The 20,338-nt window shown below is 55.4% G+C and overlaps 1 protein-coding gene across 2 annotated transcripts in view; it reads left to right on the top strand.

The window, feature by feature from the left end:
- LOC145339435 (sodium-coupled neutral amino acid transporter 3-like) overlaps positions 1-20,338 on the top strand; it is a 49,505-nt gene that overhangs the window by 2,219 nt on the left and 26,948 nt on the right. Inside the window, exons 1-4 of one of the 2 annotated variants that reach the window (XM_080183904.1) lie at positions 6,218-6,301; positions 16,721-16,915; positions 18,769-18,853; positions 19,414-19,529. In XM_080183904.1, the coding sequence (XP_080040030.1) occupies positions 16,815-16,915; positions 18,769-18,853; positions 19,414-19,529 (302 nt within the window). In that variant the 5' untranslated portion in view covers positions 6,218-6,301; positions 16,721-16,814. Of the gene's footprint in view, positions 1-6,217; positions 6,302-16,720; positions 16,916-18,768; positions 18,854-19,413; positions 19,530-20,338 lie in introns of those variants that run through there. The other variant, XM_080183903.1, reaches the window with a different exon arrangement.

Raw genomic sequence — 20,338 nt, 5'->3', positions numbered from 1 at the left:
GAGATCTCTGCGCTGTTCCAATTCCGGCCTCTCAGGTGTTTCCCGATTCCCGTCTCTCTGCCGTTGGCGGCTGTGTCTCCTGCAACCTGGGGGCTCCTAAACTCTGGAATTTCCTCTCTAACTCCCTCCACCTCTCTGTCTCAGTCCCTGTCTCCTTTGAAATGCTCCTTATAACTGACCTCAGCTGGCTCAGTTACAGAAGTGCAGGAGTTGGGAGTGGGCTGTTGGCGGCGGGGGGTGGGGGGTGGGGTTTAAAACCCCCCTGAAGCTGCCTCGTCTCTCCGTTATATCGGACGTGAACTCCGATGATTATACCTCACTGGCCTGACCGATTTATGCCAACTCTCTGCTTCCTCTGAGCTAACCAATCCCTGATCTGGGTTAATACAAATTTATACCCGCTATTGGCCAATGACTTGTATTTTGAGCTGTGACCTTTGACACCTTGTCTAGTGCTAAGTCCATCACATCCTCAGGTTCTCCTTCACATTTGGTTGTTTGTTGCTCCCCCCAAGAGAACTCCTGATAAATCTCGCCAAAAAAAACAGCTCCTACCCCAAACTGTGGGTGCTGTGCCGGAAGGTACAGAGATGTTCTTATATCCCTCGTGATAACCGTGGTAATTGGAGATTCCAGCGATGTTCCTTGGAACTGTGGTTACACCAATTGGCCTGTCATTTCCTGTGCGCTGGGCTGTTCCCTCCTTGAATAGAGGAACTCGTTACTTCACAATCTGCCGCAAGCGAGGGAATCCTTGGGCAATTATCTTGGCAGCCGTGCCGTTTAAGATCCTGGGATGCAATGCGTTGGGATCTGGGGTCAGCCTTTAATCCCTGTCCTCTTCTCAGAGTTCCTTCCCCTGTTGGCTGTAACTCTCTTAACTTCCACCCTCCACAATCACTGGCTGACTCGCAATTATTGACAGGATGTTATTTGTATCCCTTGAGGGCAGCGAGGTAGCACAGCGCCAGGGACCCGGGTTCGATTCCCGGCTCGGGTCACTGTCTGAGTCTGCACATTCTCCCCGTGTCTGCGTGGGTTTCCTCCGGATGCTCCGGTTTCCTCCCGCAGTCCAGAGATGTGCGGGTTAGATAGATTAGCCGTGGGAAATTAGTGTCCAGAGATGTGTGGATTGATGTGTAGGCCTTAGGAAGAGACTCTGGCAGAGAGTAGGCACTGGCTTGATGGGCTGAATGGCTTCCTTCTGGAGGGATTCTGTGACTCTCTGCATTACAGACACAAAATATCTGCTCGATTGGTCCACCATTTTCCGTATTTCCCAGTATTAAATCCGGAAACTCATTCCCAATGGGACGAACGTTCCTCTTGCTGATTTTATTGCTTCTTACGGACCTGTTGGAACTTTCCGGGAAACTTGGAGCCAGTTTCCACCCCTGCTTCCCTCCCCGACTAAAATCAGAGATTTTGCGATCTTGTTTGTGTTCCAAATAAACCTTCTGATCTGTCACAAATCTTCAACAAACATCAGCATCTTCTCACTCAAACTGAAACTTTGGGAGTTGTATTGAATGTGGGTGAGGCCACAGCTGGAGCACTGTCTGCAGGTCTGGGTCACCACGTGATCGCGCTGGAGGGGAGATTCACCCGGATGCTGCCTGGGATGGAGCGTGTCAGCGATGGAGAGAGGTTGGAAAGGCTTGGGTTGTTTTGGTTGGAGCAGAGCAGACTGAGGGACGATCTAATCGACGTGTACAAGATTATGAATATTAGTCGGAAGACACTGAGGAAAACACCCTCCTCCCACTCATAAGATGATACCTACAAAGTGCATCGCTCCCTCGGTACCGACCCTCCCACAGTGCGGCGCTCCCTCGGCACCGACCCTCCCACAGTGCGGCGCTCCCTCAGCACCGACCCTCCCACAGTGCGGCACTCCCTCGGCACCGACCCTCCCACAGTGCGGCGCTCCCTCGGCACCGACCCTCCCACAGTGCGGCGCCCCCTCGGCACCGACCCTCCCACAGTGCGGCGCTCCCTCAGCACTGACCCTCCCACAGTGCGGCGCTCCCTCGGCACCGACCCTCCCACAGTGCGGCGCTCCCTCGGCACCGACCCTCCCACAGTGCGGCGCTCCCTCAGCACCGACCCTCCCACAGTGCGGCGCTCCCTCAGCACCGACCCTCCCACAGTGCGGCGCTCCCTCAGCACCGACCCTCCCACAGTGCGGCGCTCCCTCAGCACCGACCCTCCCACAGTGCGGCACTCCCTCGGCACCGACCCTCCCCACAGTGCGGCGCTCCCTCGGCACTGACCCTCCCACAGTGCGGCGCTCCCTCAGCACCGACCCTCCCACAGTGCGGCGCTCCCTCAGCACCGACCCTCCCACAGTGCGGCGCTCCCTCAGCACCGACCCTCCCACAGTGCGGCGCTCCCTCAGCACCGACCCTCCCACAGTGCGGCGCTCCCTCAGCACCGACCCTCCCACAGTGCGGGACTCCCTCAGCTCGCCATCACGCACTGTTGCCAGGTGTATGGGATACGGTTCTAATTTGGGGATGGGTCCGTTACGTGGGATGTATCACATTGCTGGAGCAGGACACACAGACTTTGGGATAATCAGATTTCCCGGGAAGTGGCTGTTTGCGCGGAGCAGAGGTGGAACATTGGTAAACAGAGTGTTCAGTGTTTGCCAAGGGAGTGGAGTTTAGAGGAGTCTGAGATCCGGTTTCACTGATCATTTGCGTTTGCTCTGAGTCAGCCCCTGATTATTCACGTATCTGTGGGATTCAAACAGACACGAGCTACATTCAACTTACCAGAGAAAGCTGTGAGCTCAGAGCTCCCACTCACCCACTCCTTCCCTCATTTCACATCCACCTCCCCCCAGAAAGAAAGCACACACGCTGTATAAATCCCAATGTGAGGCTGAGGGAGCGCCGCACTGTGGGAGGGTCAGTGCTGAGGGAGCGCCGCACTGTGGGAGGGTCAGTGCTGAGGGAGCACCGCACTGTGGGAGGGTCAGTGCTGAGGGAGCGCCCCACTGTGGGAGGGTCAGTGCTGAAGGAGCGCCGCACTGTGGGAGGGTCGGTGCTGAGGGAGCGCCGCACTGTGGGAGGGTCAGTGCTGAGGGAGCGCCGCACTGTGGGAGGGTCGGTGCCGAGGGAGCGCCGCACTGTGGGAGGGTCGGTGCCGAGGGAGCGCCGCACTGTGGGAGGGTCGGTGCTGAGGGAGCGCCGCACTGTGGGAGGGTCAGTGCTGAGGGAGCGCTGCACTGTGGGAGGGTCAGTGCTGAGGGAGCGCTGCAGTGTCGGAGGGTTTTACTGAAAATAAATGATCCAATTGTGATTCGTGGGATCTTGCTGTGTGTATGCGACGTGACAGCAGTGATTGCTCCCCGCACCCCTCCCCACCCCCACCCTGTTTTGGGGGCTCTGTGTGATGTGTTGGGGGATGCTGGTGGAATGGTGGGTGGGGTGGGCGCGTCTAAGTGCAGAGGCTACACAGTTCATCCCCCACCCCCAACCCACCCCAAAACCCCTTGCCAGATCCCTAAATGCCCCCATTTCGAGTCATTGAGGTTTACAGCACGGAAACAGGCCCTTCGGCCCAACTTGTCCATGCTACCATCCTTTTTATAAACCCCTAAGCTAACCCCAGTTGCCCACGTTTGCCCCATTTCCCTCTATACCCATCGTACCCATGTAACTGTCTAAATGCTTTTTAAAAGACAAAATTGTACCCGCCTCTACTACTGCCTCTGGCAGCTTGTTCCAGACACTCAGCACCCTCTGTGTTAAAACATTGCCCCTCTGGACCCTTCTGTATCTCTCCACTCTCACCTTAAACCTGTACCCTCTAGTTATAGACTCCCCTACCTTTGGGAAAAGATATTGACTATCTCGCTGATCTGTGTCCCTCATTATTTTATAGACAGGGTCACACCTGGAGTATTGTGTGCAGTTTTGGTCTCCTTATCTGAGGAAGGATGTCCTTGCTATAGAGGGAGCACAGTGAAGGTTTACCAGGCTGATTCCTGGGATGGCAGGTCTGTCATATGAGGAGAGACTGAGTGGGTGAGGATTATATTCACTGGAGTTTAGAAGAGTGAGAGGGGATCTGATAGAAACTTATAAAATTCACACAGGGTTAGACAGGGTAGATTCAGAAAGAATGTTCCCGATGGTGGGGGGAGTCCAGAACTAGGGGTCAGAGTTTGAAGATAAGGGGGAAACCTTTTAGAACTGAGGTGAGGAGAAATTTCTTCACCCAGAGGGTGGGGAATGTGTGGAATTCACTCCCACAGAAAGTAGCTGAGGCCAAAACGTTGTGTGATTTCAGGAAGAAATGAGATATCGTTCTTGGGGCTAAAGGGATCGAGGGATATGGGGGGAAGGGGGGAAGGGTCAATACAGCTTGGTCTGGGCTCCTGCTCTGTCCAAGACCGCAAGGAACTACAAAAGGGTGGTGAATGTAGCCCCAATCCATCACACAAACCAGCCTCCCATCCATTGACTCTGTCTACACTTCCCGCTGCCTCGGGGAAAAGCAGCCGGGATAATTAAGGATCCCACACACCCCGGACATTCTCTCTCCCACCTTCTTCCATTGGGAAAAAGATACAAAAGTCTGAGGTCCCGTACCGACCGACTCAAGAACAGCTTCTTCCCTGCTGCTGTCAGACTTTTGAATGGACCTACCTCACATTAAGTTGATCTTTCTCTACACCCTCGCTGTGACTGTAACACTACATTCCGCACCCTCTCCCTTCCTTCTCTATGAATGGTATGCTTTGTGTAGTGTGCAAGAAACAATACTTTTCACTGTATCCCGACACACGTGACAATAAACCAAATGACAGAAAGGGAAGATTGAATTTGATGATGAAGAACGGATCTCGATGGGCTGAATGGCCTCCTTGTTTTGGAGCTGCGGGTCTGGAGGTTCACGCTCCAGGTGCCGGCAGTAACTGGAAAATGTGGTTTGCGCCACTCGGTCTGCCACCCCGGGGATTCGGGCAGTGCCGACCCCCACTGACCCTGACAGTGCACGCACCGTCTGGGAGAGCGAACGGAGAGAGGAGACTCAGCCCAGCGAGACCGGACTTCCGACTGACTCCCCACTGAGGGGGGGGGCGGTCTGTGTTTCCCATTGCTGGTGGGGAGAGGAGGGGGAAGGTAATGGTCTCCCTGGCACCTCAATCTCTACACCCCGCAACACCACCTCCCCGGCAACTCAGGACTTCCTCACAGCCAATGGCGAGCTCCCTCCCCAGTCCCATTCACTGATATCTTTGTGGACACAAGGGCACAGCAAGATCCCATCAACAGCAACGTGAAAATGACCGAGAGAGACTGAGGGAGAGAAAGAAGCTTCATTTGTCCAGCCCAGACAGTGCGGCACTCCCTCAGCACTGACCCTCCCACAGTGCGGCGCTCCCTCAGCACCGACCCTCCCACAGTGCAGCGCTCCCTCGGCACCGACCCTCCCACAGTGTGGCGCTCCCTCGGCACCGACCCTCCCACAGTGCGGCGCTCCCTCAGCACCGACCCTCCCACAGTGCGGCGCTCCCTCGGCACCGACCCTCCCACAGTGCGGCGCTCCCTCGGCACCGACCCTCCCACAGTGCGGCGCTCCCTCAGCACCGACCCTCCCCACAGTGCGGGGCTCCCTCAGCACCGACCCTCCCACAGTGCGGCGCTCCCTCGGCACCGACCCTCCCACAGTGCGGCGCTCCCTCGGCACCGACCCTCCCACAGTGCGGCGCTCCCTCGGCACCGACCCTCCCACAGTGCGGCGCTCCCTCAGCACCGACCCTCCCACAGTGCGGCGCTCCCTCGGCACCGACCCTCCCACAGTGCGGCGCTCCCTCAGCACCGACCCTCCCACAGTGCGGCGCTCCCTCGGCACCGACCCTCCCACAGTGCGGCGTTCCCTCAGGACAAATGGAAAGGTGTGGGTGGGGTGGAGGGTGGGAGTGTGATTAAGAAGGGGGAAGGTAGTTTGGCTGGGGCGGGTTGAAGAGGAGCGTAGGGAGGAACAGTTCATTACTCCAGTGAGGAGGGTTGGAGGGAGAGTGTGGTGAGTGACCGGGCGGGATAAGAGATCGCGATCGGGTGGATAGTGTCCCAGACGATCGGTAAAGTTTGTGATTTGAATCTGGTCTTTTTGCGATGCTGCTTCTCTTTACTAATGTTCTATTTTTACACGTCGAACATTCCATGAATGTTTTGTGAATGATTGGTGGATTTGTGGATGTGTTTGGACTGAATACTTGAGGGATATTTGAGTCTGCTCAGTATCAGCGCGTTTGCCCCTTTGGAACTACATTCTCCATGGTGTGGTGAGTGGGACTCCCTCTGGACCACCCCTCCGCCCCCCAACCTGGTGCAACCCTCACCCCCCCCCCCAAGGAAACATGGGAAGATTTTTAGAGCTTAGTTATCAGTTAGAGAGAATTAGAGTTTTCCAGGGGAGCGCCGCACTGTGGGAGGGTCAGTGCTGAGGGAGCGCCGCACTGTGGGAGGGTCAGTGCTGAGGGAGCGCCGCACTGTGGGAGGGTCAGTGCTGAGGGAGCGCCACACTGTGGGAGGGTCAGTGCTGAGGGAGCGCCGCACTGTGGGAGGGTCAGTGCCGAGGGAGCGCCGCACTGTGGGAGGGTCAGTGCTGAGGGAGCGCCGCACTGTGGGAGGGTCAGTGCTGAGGGAGCGCCGCACTGTGGGAGGGTCAGTGCTGAGGGAGCGCCACACTGTGGGAGGGTCAGTGCTGAGGGAGCGCCGCACTGTGGGAGGGTCAGTGCCGAGGGAGCGCCGCACTGTGGGAGGGTCAGTGCTGAGGGAGCGCCGCACTGTGGGAGGGTCAGTGCTGAGGGAGCGCCGCACTGTGGGAGGGTCAGTGCTGAGGGAGCGCCGCACTGTGGGAGGGTCAGTGCTGAGGGAGCGCCGCACTGTGGGAGGGTCAGTGCTGAGGGAGCGCCGCACTGTGGGAGGGTCAGTGCCGAGGGAGCGCCGCACTGTGGGAGGGTCAGTGCTGAGGGAGCGCCGCACTGTGGGAGGGTCAGTGCTGAGGGAGCGCCGCACTGTGGGAGGGTCAGTGCCGAGGGAGCGCCGCACTGTGGGAGGGTCGGTGCCGAGGGAGCGCCGCACTGTGGGAGGGTCTGTGCCGAGGGAGCGCCGCACTGTGGGAGGGTCGGTGCCGAGGGAGCGCCGCACTGTGGGAGGGTCGGTGCCGAGGGAGCGCCGCACTGTGGGAGGGTCGGTGCCGAGGGAGCGCCGCACTGTGGGAGGGTCCGTGCCGAGGGAGCGCCGCACTGTGGGAGGGTCCGTGCCGAGGGAGGGTCGGTGCCGAGGGAGCGCCGCACTGTGGGAGGGTCTGTGCCGAGGGAGCGCCGCACTGTGGGAGGGTCGGTGCCGAGGGAGCGCCGCACTGTGGGAGGGTTGGTGCTGAGTTGGGGGTGGGGAGCTCTGGTACAGCATTGTCCTGGGGCCATTATTGATTCCCCGAGAGTGGCTGTAGGAAGAAATGATTTGGGTCGTTAGTGTGTTATTGTTTGTGGGATCCTGCTGTGCATTGGCTGGGTGAATCCTCCAGACACTGGGCTCTTGAATGAGTGTGAGAGGTTTCGGGATGCTCCCGGGAGAGGGGTGGTGCCGGAACAGGCTCCGGATTGATTTAATTCCTGGAAGTGGGAGGTTGGTTGGATTTCCAGGATTTTCCTTGATGGTTCCCAGTCCTGTTCACCCTGAAGCCGTGTTCCCTGCAGCCTCAGAGGGGTTAACCCGGAGTGAGGTGTAACCTGAGGGTGCGTGCGGCTGACTGAGGTTATTTTTAAACAGGCTGGAAGGTTTCCTGGAAGGACGAGAACGTGCTGGCCCCCACAGACACAGCTTCGCAAACTACTCGCTTACCTGGGGCCCCCCCCCAACAGGGCTCGGGGTGTGGGTTTACACTCCATTCCCCACCATAACTCCCAACTCCACATTGGCCTTTGTGGGTGAGAGGGGCGGGGGGTGGGGACGAGTCTGTCACTGTATAACGCTGGGGTACAGTACTGGTGGGGACGGGTCTGTCGCTGTATAACACTGGGGTACAGTACTGGTGGGGACGGGTCTGTCGCTGTATAACACTGGGGTACAGTACTGGTGGGGACGGGTCTGTCGCTGTATAACACAGGGGTACAGTACTGGTGGGGTCGGGTCTGTTGCTGTATAACACTGGGGTACAGTACTGGTGGGGACGGGTCTGTCGCTGTATAACACAGGGGTACAGTACTGGTGGGGTCGGGTCTGTTGCTGTATAACACTGGGGTACAGTACTGGTGGGGTCGGGTCTGTTGCTGTATAACACTGGGGTACAGTACTGGTGGGGTCGGGTCTGTTGCTGTATAACACTGGGGTACAGTACTGGTGGGGACGGGTCTGTCACTGTATAACACTGGGGTACAGTACTGGTGGGGACGGGTCTGTCGCTGTATAACACTGGGGTACAGTACTGGTGGGGACGGGTCTGTCACTGTATAACACTGGGGTACAGTACTGGTGGGGACTCGCTGTATAACACTGGGGTACAGTACTGGTGGGGACGGGTCTGTCGCTGTATAACACTGGGGTGCAGTACTGGTGGGGACAGGTCTGTCGCTGTATAACACTGGGGTACAGTACTGGTGGGGACGGGTCTGTCTTTGTATAACACTGGGGTACAGTACTGGTGGGGACGGGTCTGTCACTGTATAACACTGGGGTACAGTACTGGTGGGGACGGGTCTGTCACTGTATATCACTGGGGTACAGTACTGGTGGGGACGGGTCTGTCACTGTATAACACTGGGGTACAGTACTGGTGGGGACGGGTCTGTCACTGTATAACACTGGGGTACAGTACTGGTGGGGACGGGTCTGTCGCTGTATAACACTGGGGTACAGTACTGGTGGGGACGGGTCTGTCGCTGTATAACACTGGGGTACAGTACTGGTGGGGACGGGTCTGTCGCTGTATAACACTGGGGTACAGTACTGGTGGGGACGGGTCTGTCGCTGTATAACACTGGGGTACAGTACTGGTGGGGACGGGTCTGTCGCTGTATAACACTGGGGTGCAGTACTGGTGGGGACGGGTCTGTCGCTGTATAACACTGGGGTACAGTATTGGTGGGGACGGGTCTGTCGCTGTATAACACTGGGGTACAGTACTGGTGGGGACGGGTCTGTCGCTGTATAACACTGGGGTACAGTACTGGTGGGGACGGGTCTGTCACTGTATAACACTGGGGTACAGTACTGGTGGGGACGGGTCTGTCACTGTATAACACTGGGGTACAGTACTGGTGGGGACGGGTCTGTCGCTGTATAACACTGGGGTACAGTACTGGTGGGGACGGGTCTGTCGCTGTATAACACTGGGGTACAGTACTGGTGGGGACGGGTCTGTCGCTGTATAACACTGGGGTACAGTACTGGTGGGGACGGGTCTGTCGCTGTATAACACTGGGGTACAGTACTGGTGGGGACGGGTCTGTCGCTGTATAACACTGGGGTACAGTACTGGTGGGGACGGGTCTGTCACTGTATAACACTGGGGTACAGTACTGGTGGGGACAGGTCTGTCGCTATATAACACTGGGGTACAGTACTGGTGGGGACGGGTCTGTCGCTGTATAACACTGGGGTACAGTACTGGTGGGGACGGGTCTGTCGCTGTATAACACTGGGGTACAGTACTGGTGGGGACGGGTCTGTCGCTGTGTAACACTGGGGTACAGTACTGGTGGGGACGGGTCTGTCGCTGTATAACACTGGGGTACAGTACTGGTGGGGACGGGTCTGTCGGTGTATAACACTGGGTACAGTACTGGTGGGGACGGGTCTGTCGCTGTATAACACTGGGGTACAGTACTGGTGGGGACGGGTCTGTCGCTGTATAACACTGGGGTACAGTACTGGTGGGGACGGGTCTGTCGCTGTATAACACTGGGGTACAGTACTGGTGGGGACGGGTCTGTCGCTGTATAACACTGGGGTACAGTACTGGTGGGGACAGGTCTGTCGCTGTATAACACTGGGGTACAGTACTGGTGGGGACGGGTCTGTCGCTGTATAACACTGGGGTACAGTACTGGTGGGGACGGATCTGTCACTATAACACTGGGTACAGTACTGGTGGGGACGGGTCTGTCACTGTATAACACTGGGGTACAGTACTGGTGGGGACGGGTCTGTCGCTGTATAACACTGGGGTACAGTACTGGTGGGGACGGGTCTGTCGCTGTATAACACTGGGGTACAGTACTGGTGGGGACAGGTCTGTCGCTGTATAACACTGGGGTACAGTACTGGTGGGGACGGGTCTGTCGCTGTATAACACTGGGGTACAGTACTAGTGGGGACGGGTCTGTCTCTGTATAACACTGGGGTACAGTACTGGTGGGGACGGGTCTGTCACTGTATAACACTGGGGTACAGTACTGGTGGGGACGGGTCTGTCGCTGTATAACACTGGGGTACAGTACTGGTGGGGACGGGTCTGTCTCTGTATAACACTGGGGTACAGTACTAGTGGGGACGGGTCTGTCACTGTATAACACTGGGGTACAGTACTGGTGGGGACGGGTCTGTCGCTGTATAACACTGGGGTACAGTACTGGTGGGGACGGGTCTGTCACTGTATAACACTGGGGTACAGTATTGGTGGGGACGGGTCTGTCGCTGTATAACACTGGGGTACAGTACTGGTGGGGACGGGTCTGTGATCAGAGTGCTGCACTGTGGGAGGGTCGGTGCTGAGCGAGTGGCGATTGGGGAGAATGTCTTTCTCTCTCCAGCTCTGACAGTGGGCGGGGGGTGGGGGTGGTGGGGGTGGGATTGGGGGGGTGGGGGGGGATGGGTTGGTGGTGAGCCCTGAGGCTGGTTTGGAACGGGGTGGAGATATGGAACAGGACAACCTGTTATTTCTCCTGCATGGCGTATTGAACTATCCGCTGAGGCTGCCTGATGGGAGAGAGCTCGGAACCACATTGACCATAATGGCCATCTTCGTGTGGAGTCCAGCGCCTGTCGGGATGTGGAATTGGGGGTGGGGGGCGTTGGGGAGGGGTGAGGTGAGGTTGTTCTCTCATTCCAGAGCAGACACACAAACTCTCCAAGCGAGCAAAGTTAGAATTAAGAAATCCCAACACCGGCAGTGTCTGCTGTGTCCACACAACCCACACCGAGTAACAAAGCCTCTGTTACCCTCCAGTCCTGTTACTCAACCAGCAACCTAAATTCCACAGGACAACGTAACGTATCTAACCCCGTGCTGTACCTGTCCTGGGAGTGTTTGATGGGGGGACAGTGTAGAGGGAGCTTTACTCTGTATCTAACCCCGTACTGTACCTGTCCTGGGAGTGTTTGATGGGGGGACAGTGTAGAGGGAGCTTTACTCTGTATCTAACCCCGTGCTGTACCTGTCCTGGGAGTGTTTGATGGGGACAGTGTAGAGGGAGCTTTACTCTGTATCTAACCCCGTGCTGTACCTGTCCTGGGAGTGTTTGATGGGGGGACAGTGTAGAGGGAGCTTTACTCTGTATCTAACCCCGTGCTGTACCTGTCCTGGGAGTGTTTGATGGGGGACAGTGTAGAGGGAGCTTTACTCTGTATCTAACCCCGTGCTGTACCTGTCCTGGGAGTGTTTGATGGGGGGACAGTGTAGAGGGAGCTTTACTCTGTATCTAACCCCGTACTGTACCTGTCCTGGGAGTGTTTGATGGGGGGGACAGTGTAGAGGGAGCTTTACTCTGTATCTAACCCCGTGCTGTACCTGTCCTGGGAGTGTTTGATGGGGGGGACAGTGTAGAGGGAGCTTTACTCTGTATCTAACCCCGTGCTGTACCTGTCCTGGGAGTGTTTGATGGGGACAGTGTAGAGAGAGCTTTACTCTGTATCTAACCCCGTGCTGTACCTGTCCTGGGAGTGTTTGATGGGGACAGTGTAGAGGGAGCTTTACTCTGTATCTAACCCCGTGCTGTACCTGTCCTGGGAGTGTTTGATGGGGGGACAGTGTAGAGGGAGCTTTACTCTGTATGTGACCCCGTGCTGTACCTGTCCTGGGAGTGTTTGATGGAGGACAGTGTAGAGGGAGCTTTACTCTGTATCTAACCCCGTGCTGTACCTGTCCTGGGAGTGTTTGATGGGGGGACAGTGTAGAGGGAGCTTTACTCTGTATGTGACCCCGTGCTGTACCTGTCCTGGGAGTGTTTGATGGGGGGACAGTGTAGAGGGAGCTTTACTCTGTATCTAACCCCGTGCTGTATCTGTCCTGGGAGTGTTTGATGGGGGGACAGTGTAGAGGGAGCTTTACTCTGTATGTGACCCCGTGCTGTACCTGTCCTGGGAGTGTTTGATGGGGGACAGTGTCGAGGGAACTTTACTCTGTATCTGTCTCTCTCTCTTGTTGTCTCTCTCTGTGTCTTGGTCTCTCTGTCTCTGTCTGTCTCTCTATCTCTGTGTTTCTCTCCCTCTGTCTGTCTCTTGCTCTCTCTGTCTGTCTCTCTCTTTGTCTCTCTTTCTCTGTGTGTCTGTCTGTCTCTCTGTCTCTCTCTCTGTCTTTCTGTCTCTCTCTCTCTGTCTCTCTCTCTCTCTCTATCTCTCTCTCTGTCCCTCTCTGTCTCTCCCTCTGTGTCTCTCTCTCTCTCTCTGTCTCTCCCTCTGTGTCTCTCTCTCTCTCTCTGTCTCTCTCTGTCTCTCTCTCTCTGTGTCTCTCTCTGTCTCTCTCTCTCTCTCTGTCTCTCCCTCTGTCTCTCTCTCTCTCTGTCTGTCTCTCTGGGATAGTTTGTGTGGTTTGTAACTCTGTGCTAACTGCAGCCACACCCCCGGTGATCTGTGTCTCTCTGACTCAATCACACAGTGGATCATGCAACCATCAAAGAACAGCAGCCTACACTGAGATAGCGCCTGAAGCATCCGCAAAAGCTGCCAGTTCCTCCCAGAGGTCAAAGCAGCTATCGAACCCTGAAACCCTACAGGAGGTACTGAGGGACAGCTGGGAAAGAGATCAGTTTGAAGGAGAGGCTTAAAGGAGTAGAGAGAGAGAGAGAGAGACGCAGAGGAAGAGAGACATCCATAGAAACTAGAAACAGGAGGAGGCCATTCAGCCCTTCGAGCTGCTCCCCCATTCATTTTGATCATGGCTGATCATCAAATTCAATATCCTGATCCCCCCCCCCATATCTCTCGATCCCTTTAGCCCCAAGAGCGATATCTAATTTCTTCCTGAAATCACACAACGTTTTGGCCTCAACTACTTTCTGTGGGAGTGAATTCCACACATTCCCCACCCTCTGGGTGAAGAAATTTCTCCTCACCTCAGTTCTAAAAGGTTTACCCCTTATCCTCAAACTCTGACCCCTAGTTCTGGACTCCCCCCACCATCGGGAACATTCTTTCTGAATCTACCCTGTCTAACCCTGTTAGAATTTTATAAGTTTCTATCAGATCCCCTCTCACTCTTCTAAACTCCAGTGAATATAATCCTAACCCACTCAGTCTCTCCTCATATGACAGACCTGCCATCCCAGGAATCAGCCTGGTAAACCTTCGCTGTGCTCCCTCTATAGCAAGGACATCCTTCCTCAGATAAGGAGACCAAAACTGTACACAATACTCCAGGTGTGGCCTCACCGACACCCTGTACAATTACAGTAAAACATCCCTATCCCTGTACTCAAATTCTCTCACTATGAAGGCTAAAATACCATTTTCCTTCTTTACTGCCTGCTGTACCTGCACGCTTACTTTCACCGACTGATACACGAGGACTCCAAGGTCTCGCTGAGTATCCGCCTCTCTCAATTTACACCAAATAATAATCTGTCTTCCTATTATTGCTCCCAAAGTGGATAACCTCACATTTATCCACATTATACTGCATCTGCCATGCAGATACCCACACACTCAACCTGTCCAAATCACACTGAAACATCTCTGTATCCTCCTCACAGCTCACCCTCCCACCCAACTTTGTATCAACTGCAAATTTGGAGATAATACATTCAGTTTCCTCTTCCAAATCATTAATATATAATGTGAACAGTTGGGGTCCCAGCACAGATCCCTGCGGAACCCAATGGGACAATAGCACAGTGGGTTAGCACTGCTGCCTCACAGCTCCAGGGACCCGGGTTCGATTCTCGGCTCGGGTCACTGTCTGTGTGGAGTTTGCACATTCTGCACGTGTCTGTGTGGGTTTCCTCCGGGTGCTCCGGTTTCCTCCCACAGTCCAAAGATGTGTGGGTTAGGTTGATTGGCCATGCTAACTTGACCCTAGATGCATAGGTTAGAGGATTAGTGGATAAAATATGTAGGGATATGGGGGTAGGGCCTGGGTGGGATTGTGGTCGGTGCAGACTCGATGGGACGAATGGCCTCTTTCTGTACTGTTGGGTTTCTATGAACCCCACTAGTCACCAATCAGAAAAAGACCCATTGATGCCAACTCTTTGCTTCCTATCTGCTAACCAGCTTTCTCTCCATCTCAAGACATCACCCGTAATCCCCTGTGCTTTACATCGTGGTCTGTTACGTCAGGCCTTGTTGAAAGCTGCCTGAAAGTCTAAATAAACCACACCTACTGGTTCTCCTTGATCAACTCTGCTAGTTACATCCTCAAAGAATTCCAATGGATTTGTCAAGCGTGATTTCCCTTTTGTAAATCCGTGCTGACTTTGTCTGATTATCCCACTGCCTTCCAAATACCCAGTTCTGAAATCCTTGAGAAGGGACTCTAGAAACTTCCCCAGTAGTGACGTTAGTCTCACTGGTCTGTAGTTCCCTGTTTTCTCTCTCCTTCCCTTTTTGAACAGTGGGCTTACATTAACTCCCCTTCAATCTGTCGGAGCCAATCCAGAGTCCAAAGAATTTTGGAAAATAACCACCAATGGATCTCCTATTTCCAGGACCACTTCCTTCAGTACTCTGGGATGAAGAATATCAGGACCTGGAGATTTATCCCCCTTCAATCCCATCAATTTCCCCAAAACCATTTCTCTGCTAACGCCGATTTCCTTCAGCTCCTCACTCAGTTTCTCTCAGCACTCCTGGGACACGCTTCATGTCTTCCTCTGTGTCATCAGAAGTAAAGTACAAGTTTAGTTCCTCACCGTTTCTTTGTTCCCCGTTAGGAATTCCCCCCGTCTCTGATACGAAGGGATCGATATCCGTTTTAGGAATTCCCGTTCCTGACTGACATTAGTTTTTGTCAATCTTTTCTCTTTCCCTGTGAAACTTTTGCACCAGTTTTTCTGTTCCCCGCTAGCTTCCTTCCATCCTCTATTTCCCCTTTTTAATCAATCCCTTGACCCTCTTGCTGAATTTTAAACTGCTCCCAATCCTTGGGTCTAGTGCTTTTTCTTGCCAATTTGTATGTTTCTTCCTCGAATCTGATACGATCTGTAATTCTCCTTGTAAGCCACGGCTTAGCCACCTCTTGGCAGCACACTCCACCTTGAATGCAGAGAAGACTTCCCCCTCCCATTCCCTTTAAGCCTTCCCCCTTATACCTTACGCTTATGTCCCCTAGAATTGACATTTTTACCTTGGGATAAAGATTCTGCCTCTCCTTCTATCGACACCTCTGATGGAACACCATTCATGAGTTAACAGTGTGAATAGACACAAGGGAATCCCCAATATGTTGTGGAACCAGCTGGAGAGCTGGCCGTTCTGAGTTTGGGATTGTACAATGAACAGGGTTTGCTCGATGACTGTAGAGTTAAGGATCCACTCGGGAAGAGTGATCAATTTCCTTAGTCTTCTGAGAAAGTCGAGGTGTTGGGTTCCTGCAGTGTGATTTTCCCCGGTAGTCTAAGGAACGTCCTCTTCATCATTTATCACCGTTCTGATTTTCGTATCGGCTGCAGCCCGACTCATTTGAATCTAAATTATTCACATAAACCACAGCACAGCAAGAGCCCATTGTGGCCAATCCTACTGGGCTGTGTTCCAGTCCGGAACCGCCCTCGACTTCCTGCCCCTCCACCAACTCCACGTCGAATTTGTCAAATTTCCCTGGTTCCATGAGATATAGAAGCAGAATTAGGCCATTCGGCCCATCGAGTCCACTCTGCCACTCAATCATGGCTGATAAGTTTCTCATCCCCATTCTCCTGCTTGTTCCCCGTAACCCTCGATCCCCTTACCAATCAAGAACCTGTCTATCTCTGTTTTAAACACAATGACCCGGCCTCCTCTGTGGCAATGAATGCCACAGTTCACCCACTCTCTGGCTGAAGAAATTCCTCCTCATCTGAGTTCTAAAGGGTGTCCCTTCACTCTGAGGCTGCGCCCTTGGGTTCTAGTCTCTCCGACTAATGGGAACATCTTCCCCATGTCCACTCTTTCCAGGGTCTCGCAGTATCCTGTAAGTTTCAATAAGATCTCCCCCTCATCCTTCTAAACTCCAACGAGTACAGACCCAGAATCCTCAACCCGTTCCTCACACGACAAGCTCTTCATTCCAGGGATCATTCTTGTGAACCTCCTCTGGACCCTTTCCAAGGCCGGCAGATCCTTCCTTAGATACGGGGCCCAAAACTGCTCTCAATTCTCCAAACAGGGCCTGCCCAGAGGCTGCTGAGTGTTTGGGAGGTTCTGTCAGTGGGTGGAGATGTTGTTTGATGTCGGGGTGAAGTGTGGGTGTCTCCTGTCACAGGGGAGGGAGTCAGGGGGAGGATGAAGAACTGGGAGCTTTCCACTGAGGCTTTTACCATTTCCTCTCTTCACTGCCCTCCCAGGCTGCAGGAAATCATCGCCCAGAGTCAGGAAAGGTGCTGCTAGATTCTCCCGTGGATCCCCCACTTGTGTCCGGACTTCAGGCAGGCGAAGAAGATGGAGATGGAGAAACTGGCCATTTCCGAGGAGGAGAGAATGCTGCGGAACGGAAGCAACCTGAGTGAACTGACCGTGGAGAAGATGATGCTGAATGAAGGGTGAGAGTGAGCGACACTCTGAGCTTCCTCCAACACATCCACTCGAATCCTCCCCAAATCCCCTCGGTTAGACCCACACTGGGAGCACCGTGCACAGTTCCGGTCTCCGTATCCCTCAGTTAGACCCACACTGGGAGCACCGTGCACAGTTCCGGTCTCCGTATCCCTCAGTTAGACCCACACTGGGAGCACCGTGCACAGTTCCAGTCTCCCTGTCCCTCGGTTAGACCCACACTGGGAGCACCGTGCACAGTTCCGGTCTCCGTATCCCTCGGTTAGACCCACACTGGGAGCACCGTGCACAGTTCCGGTCTCCGTATCCCTCAGTTAGACCCACACTGGGAGCACCGTGCACAGTTCCAGTCTCCCTATCCCTCGGTTAGACCCACACTGGGAGCACCGTGCACAGTTCCAGTCTCCCTATCCCTCGGTTAGACCCACACTGGGAGCACCGTGCACAGTTCCAGTCTCCCTATCCCTCGGTTAGACCCACACTGGGAGCACCGTGCACAGTTCCAGTCTCCCTATCCCTCGGTTAGACCCACACTGGGAGCACCGTGCACAGTTCCAGTCTCCATATCCCTCAGTTAGACCCACACTGGGAGCACCGTGCACAGTTCCAGTCTCCCTATCCCTCGGTTAGACCCACACTGGGAGCACTGTGCACAGTTCCAGTCTCCCTATCCCTTGGTTAGACCCACACTTGGATAGAATGTGGGACTCGCTCCCACGGGGGGGGAGTGGGGGAGAATGTGGGACTCGCTCCCACGGGGGGAGTGGGGGAGAATGTGGGACTCGCTCCCACGGGGGGGGGGGTGGGGGAGAATGTGGGACTCGCTCCCACGGGGGGAGTGGGGGGAGAATGTGGGACTCGCTCCCACGGGGGGGGAGTGGGGGGAGAATGTCAGGGGGAGAAACACTGGGAGTAGTTGAGCCGAATGGTATGTTTGTCAGCAGCTGGCTGCAGTTAGACATTGGCAGCGATATAAGGGCGAATTTGATGCCTATCAGTTTATAAATACTTGTTCAGACCTTGGCAGAGAGCAGAGGGCTGTTTATTTCTCACAGAGTTGATTGAACATTTGCCAGAGGTCAGTTCAGGTTATCAATCGCTAATCACACTTTAACCTTGTATTTGAATAAACCATTAACTTCCACTGCTCTCCCTGACACCCTCATACAAACAGTACACTTCCCTCAGCACCACCCTCCCACAGTGTGGCGCTCCCTCAGCACTGACCCTCCCACAGTGCGGCGCTCCCTCGGCACTGACCCTCCCACAGTGTGGCACTCCCTCAGCACCGACCCTCCCACAGTGCGGCGCTCCCTCGGCACCGACCCTCCCACAGTGTGGCGCTCCCTCAGCACTGACCCTCCCACAGTGCGGCACTCCCTCGGCACCGACCCTCCCACAGTGCGGCGCTCCCTCAGCACCGACCCTCCCACAGTGCGGCACTCCCTCGGCACCGACCCTCCCACAGTGCGGCGCTCCCTCGGCACTGACCCTCCCACAGTGCGGCACTCCCTCGGCACTGACCCTCCCACAGTGCGGCGCTCCCTCGGCACTGACCCTCCCACAGTGCGGCGCTCCCTCGGCACTGACCCTCCCACAGTGCGGCGCTCCCTCGGCACCGACCCTCCCACAGTGCGGCGCTCCCTCGGCACTGACCCTCCCACAGTGCGGCGCTCCCTAGGCACCGACCGTCCCGGGAAACGGTGTGGGATATGGGGGGTGTGGGTGTAATTTTGCTGGTGTTGTCTCTCTAAGCGCTCCCCCATTGAGAATCTGATCTCTCGGTCTCTCTGAGTTCCTCCCTCACTCACCCAGAGAATTCTCTCTCCTGTTTTTGCAGCTATGAAGCAAGTGAATCGACAGCAGCAGAATGTGACGAGTTCCTGCCTCACCCTTCCAAGACCAAAGCCATCCAGTTCACTGATGTAAGGCAGAGCTCCCTCTCCCCTCCCTGAGGCCGGGTCTGGCTCTCTGTGTGTCCTCCCCTCTCTATCTGCTCCGATACTCCCCCAGGGGTCACCCACCCACTCACTGCACACTCAGTGCTACAGCAACCCCACTGCCCTGGCAGACTGAACAGGAGGAGGCCATTCAGCCCCTCTCGAGCCTGTTACAGTGGACTAGGTTGCCATTCAACCCACTCTCTCTCAAGCCTACAACACAGGAGCTGAAGGAGCATATCTAACCCCGTGCTGTACCTGTCCTGGGAGTGTTTGATGGGGGACAGTGTAGAGGGAGCTTTACTCTGTATCTAACCCCGTGCTGTACCTGTCCTGGGAGTGTTTGATGGGGGGGACAGTGTAGAGGGAGCTTTACTCTGTATCTAACCCCGTGTTGTCCCTGTCCTAGGGGTGTGCGACGGGGTGGGGGAGTGTTAGTTTGCCAATGTCTGTGGGGAAGCTGGTCTAAGACACACACACACACACACACACACAGACACACACAGTAGCGGTCCTTGTTTCTGATGCACCCTCTTTCTCTGCAGTTCGAAGGCAAGACCTCTTTCGGGATGTCCGTTTTCAATCTGAGTAACGCCATCATGGGCAGCGGGATTCTGGGCCTCGCGTACGCCATGTCTAACACGGGCATTGTGGTGTTTGTGTGAGTATGCTGGCCGTGTGTTTGAGTGGTGAGAGTGAGCAGGGGAATGGGATGGTGATGGGTTAGGGAGTTGGGTGTTTGGGGCTGACTGGTCTGTATCTATTCCCACGTATTTTGGAAGATGCGCTGTAATGTCTAACAGAAGGCCGAGCCTCCTGCCGGGCTGGGGCGGGAGACAGGGTTGGTCAGCTGTTTAACTGCGTGTGGCATCGCTGTGCCCGTGAGCAGGTTATAAGTGCAGTTAGTCAGCAGCGCTGGGAGGGAGGACAGCGGGCAGCTTTCTGGAAAGCCTGTAGACAAATCTCCTCCTGGAATGTGTAACAGCCACGGAATGTTGCATCAGCCCTGGCTCCCTCACCAACTGGAAGCCATCCAAACCTGCAAACATCTGAATCCTGCCCAGGGTACTGAGTACCAGGTGCCAATCCTCACTGTCCACTTCCAACAGCCCAACAAGCAGAGACAGGGAAGGCACTGAGTGGCTAAAGAGACCAGACCAACCTCGCCAACCCCCAGCACCGCCCACACCGGACTCTGCCTCCAAAGGTGTCCCCTGGGATCTGACCCTCTCCCTCAGCACTGACCCTCCCACAGTGCGGCGCTCCCTCGGCACCGACCCTCCCACAGTGCGGCGCTCCCTCGGCACCGACCCTCCCACAGTGCGGCGCTCCCTCGGCACCGACCCTCCCACAGTGCGGCACTCCCTCGGCACTGACCCTCCCACAGTGTCACTCGGAGCTGCTTTCTCCCTGCCCCCTGGGGTGAGGTGGGTCCATTTCCTGTGGGTTCAGTCTGTGGGATGAGGCTCG

The sequence above is a fragment of the Carcharhinus amblyrhynchos genome, unplaced genomic scaffold (genome assembly GCF_965287045.1).
Source record: "Carcharhinus amblyrhynchos unplaced genomic scaffold, sCarAmb.v2.hapA scaffold_462, whole genome shotgun sequence".
NCBI classification, from domain to species: Eukaryota; Metazoa; Chordata; class Chondrichthyes; order Carcharhiniformes; family Carcharhinidae; genus Carcharhinus; species Carcharhinus amblyrhynchos.
This window is presented reverse-complemented; position numbering and strand designations above follow the sequence as displayed.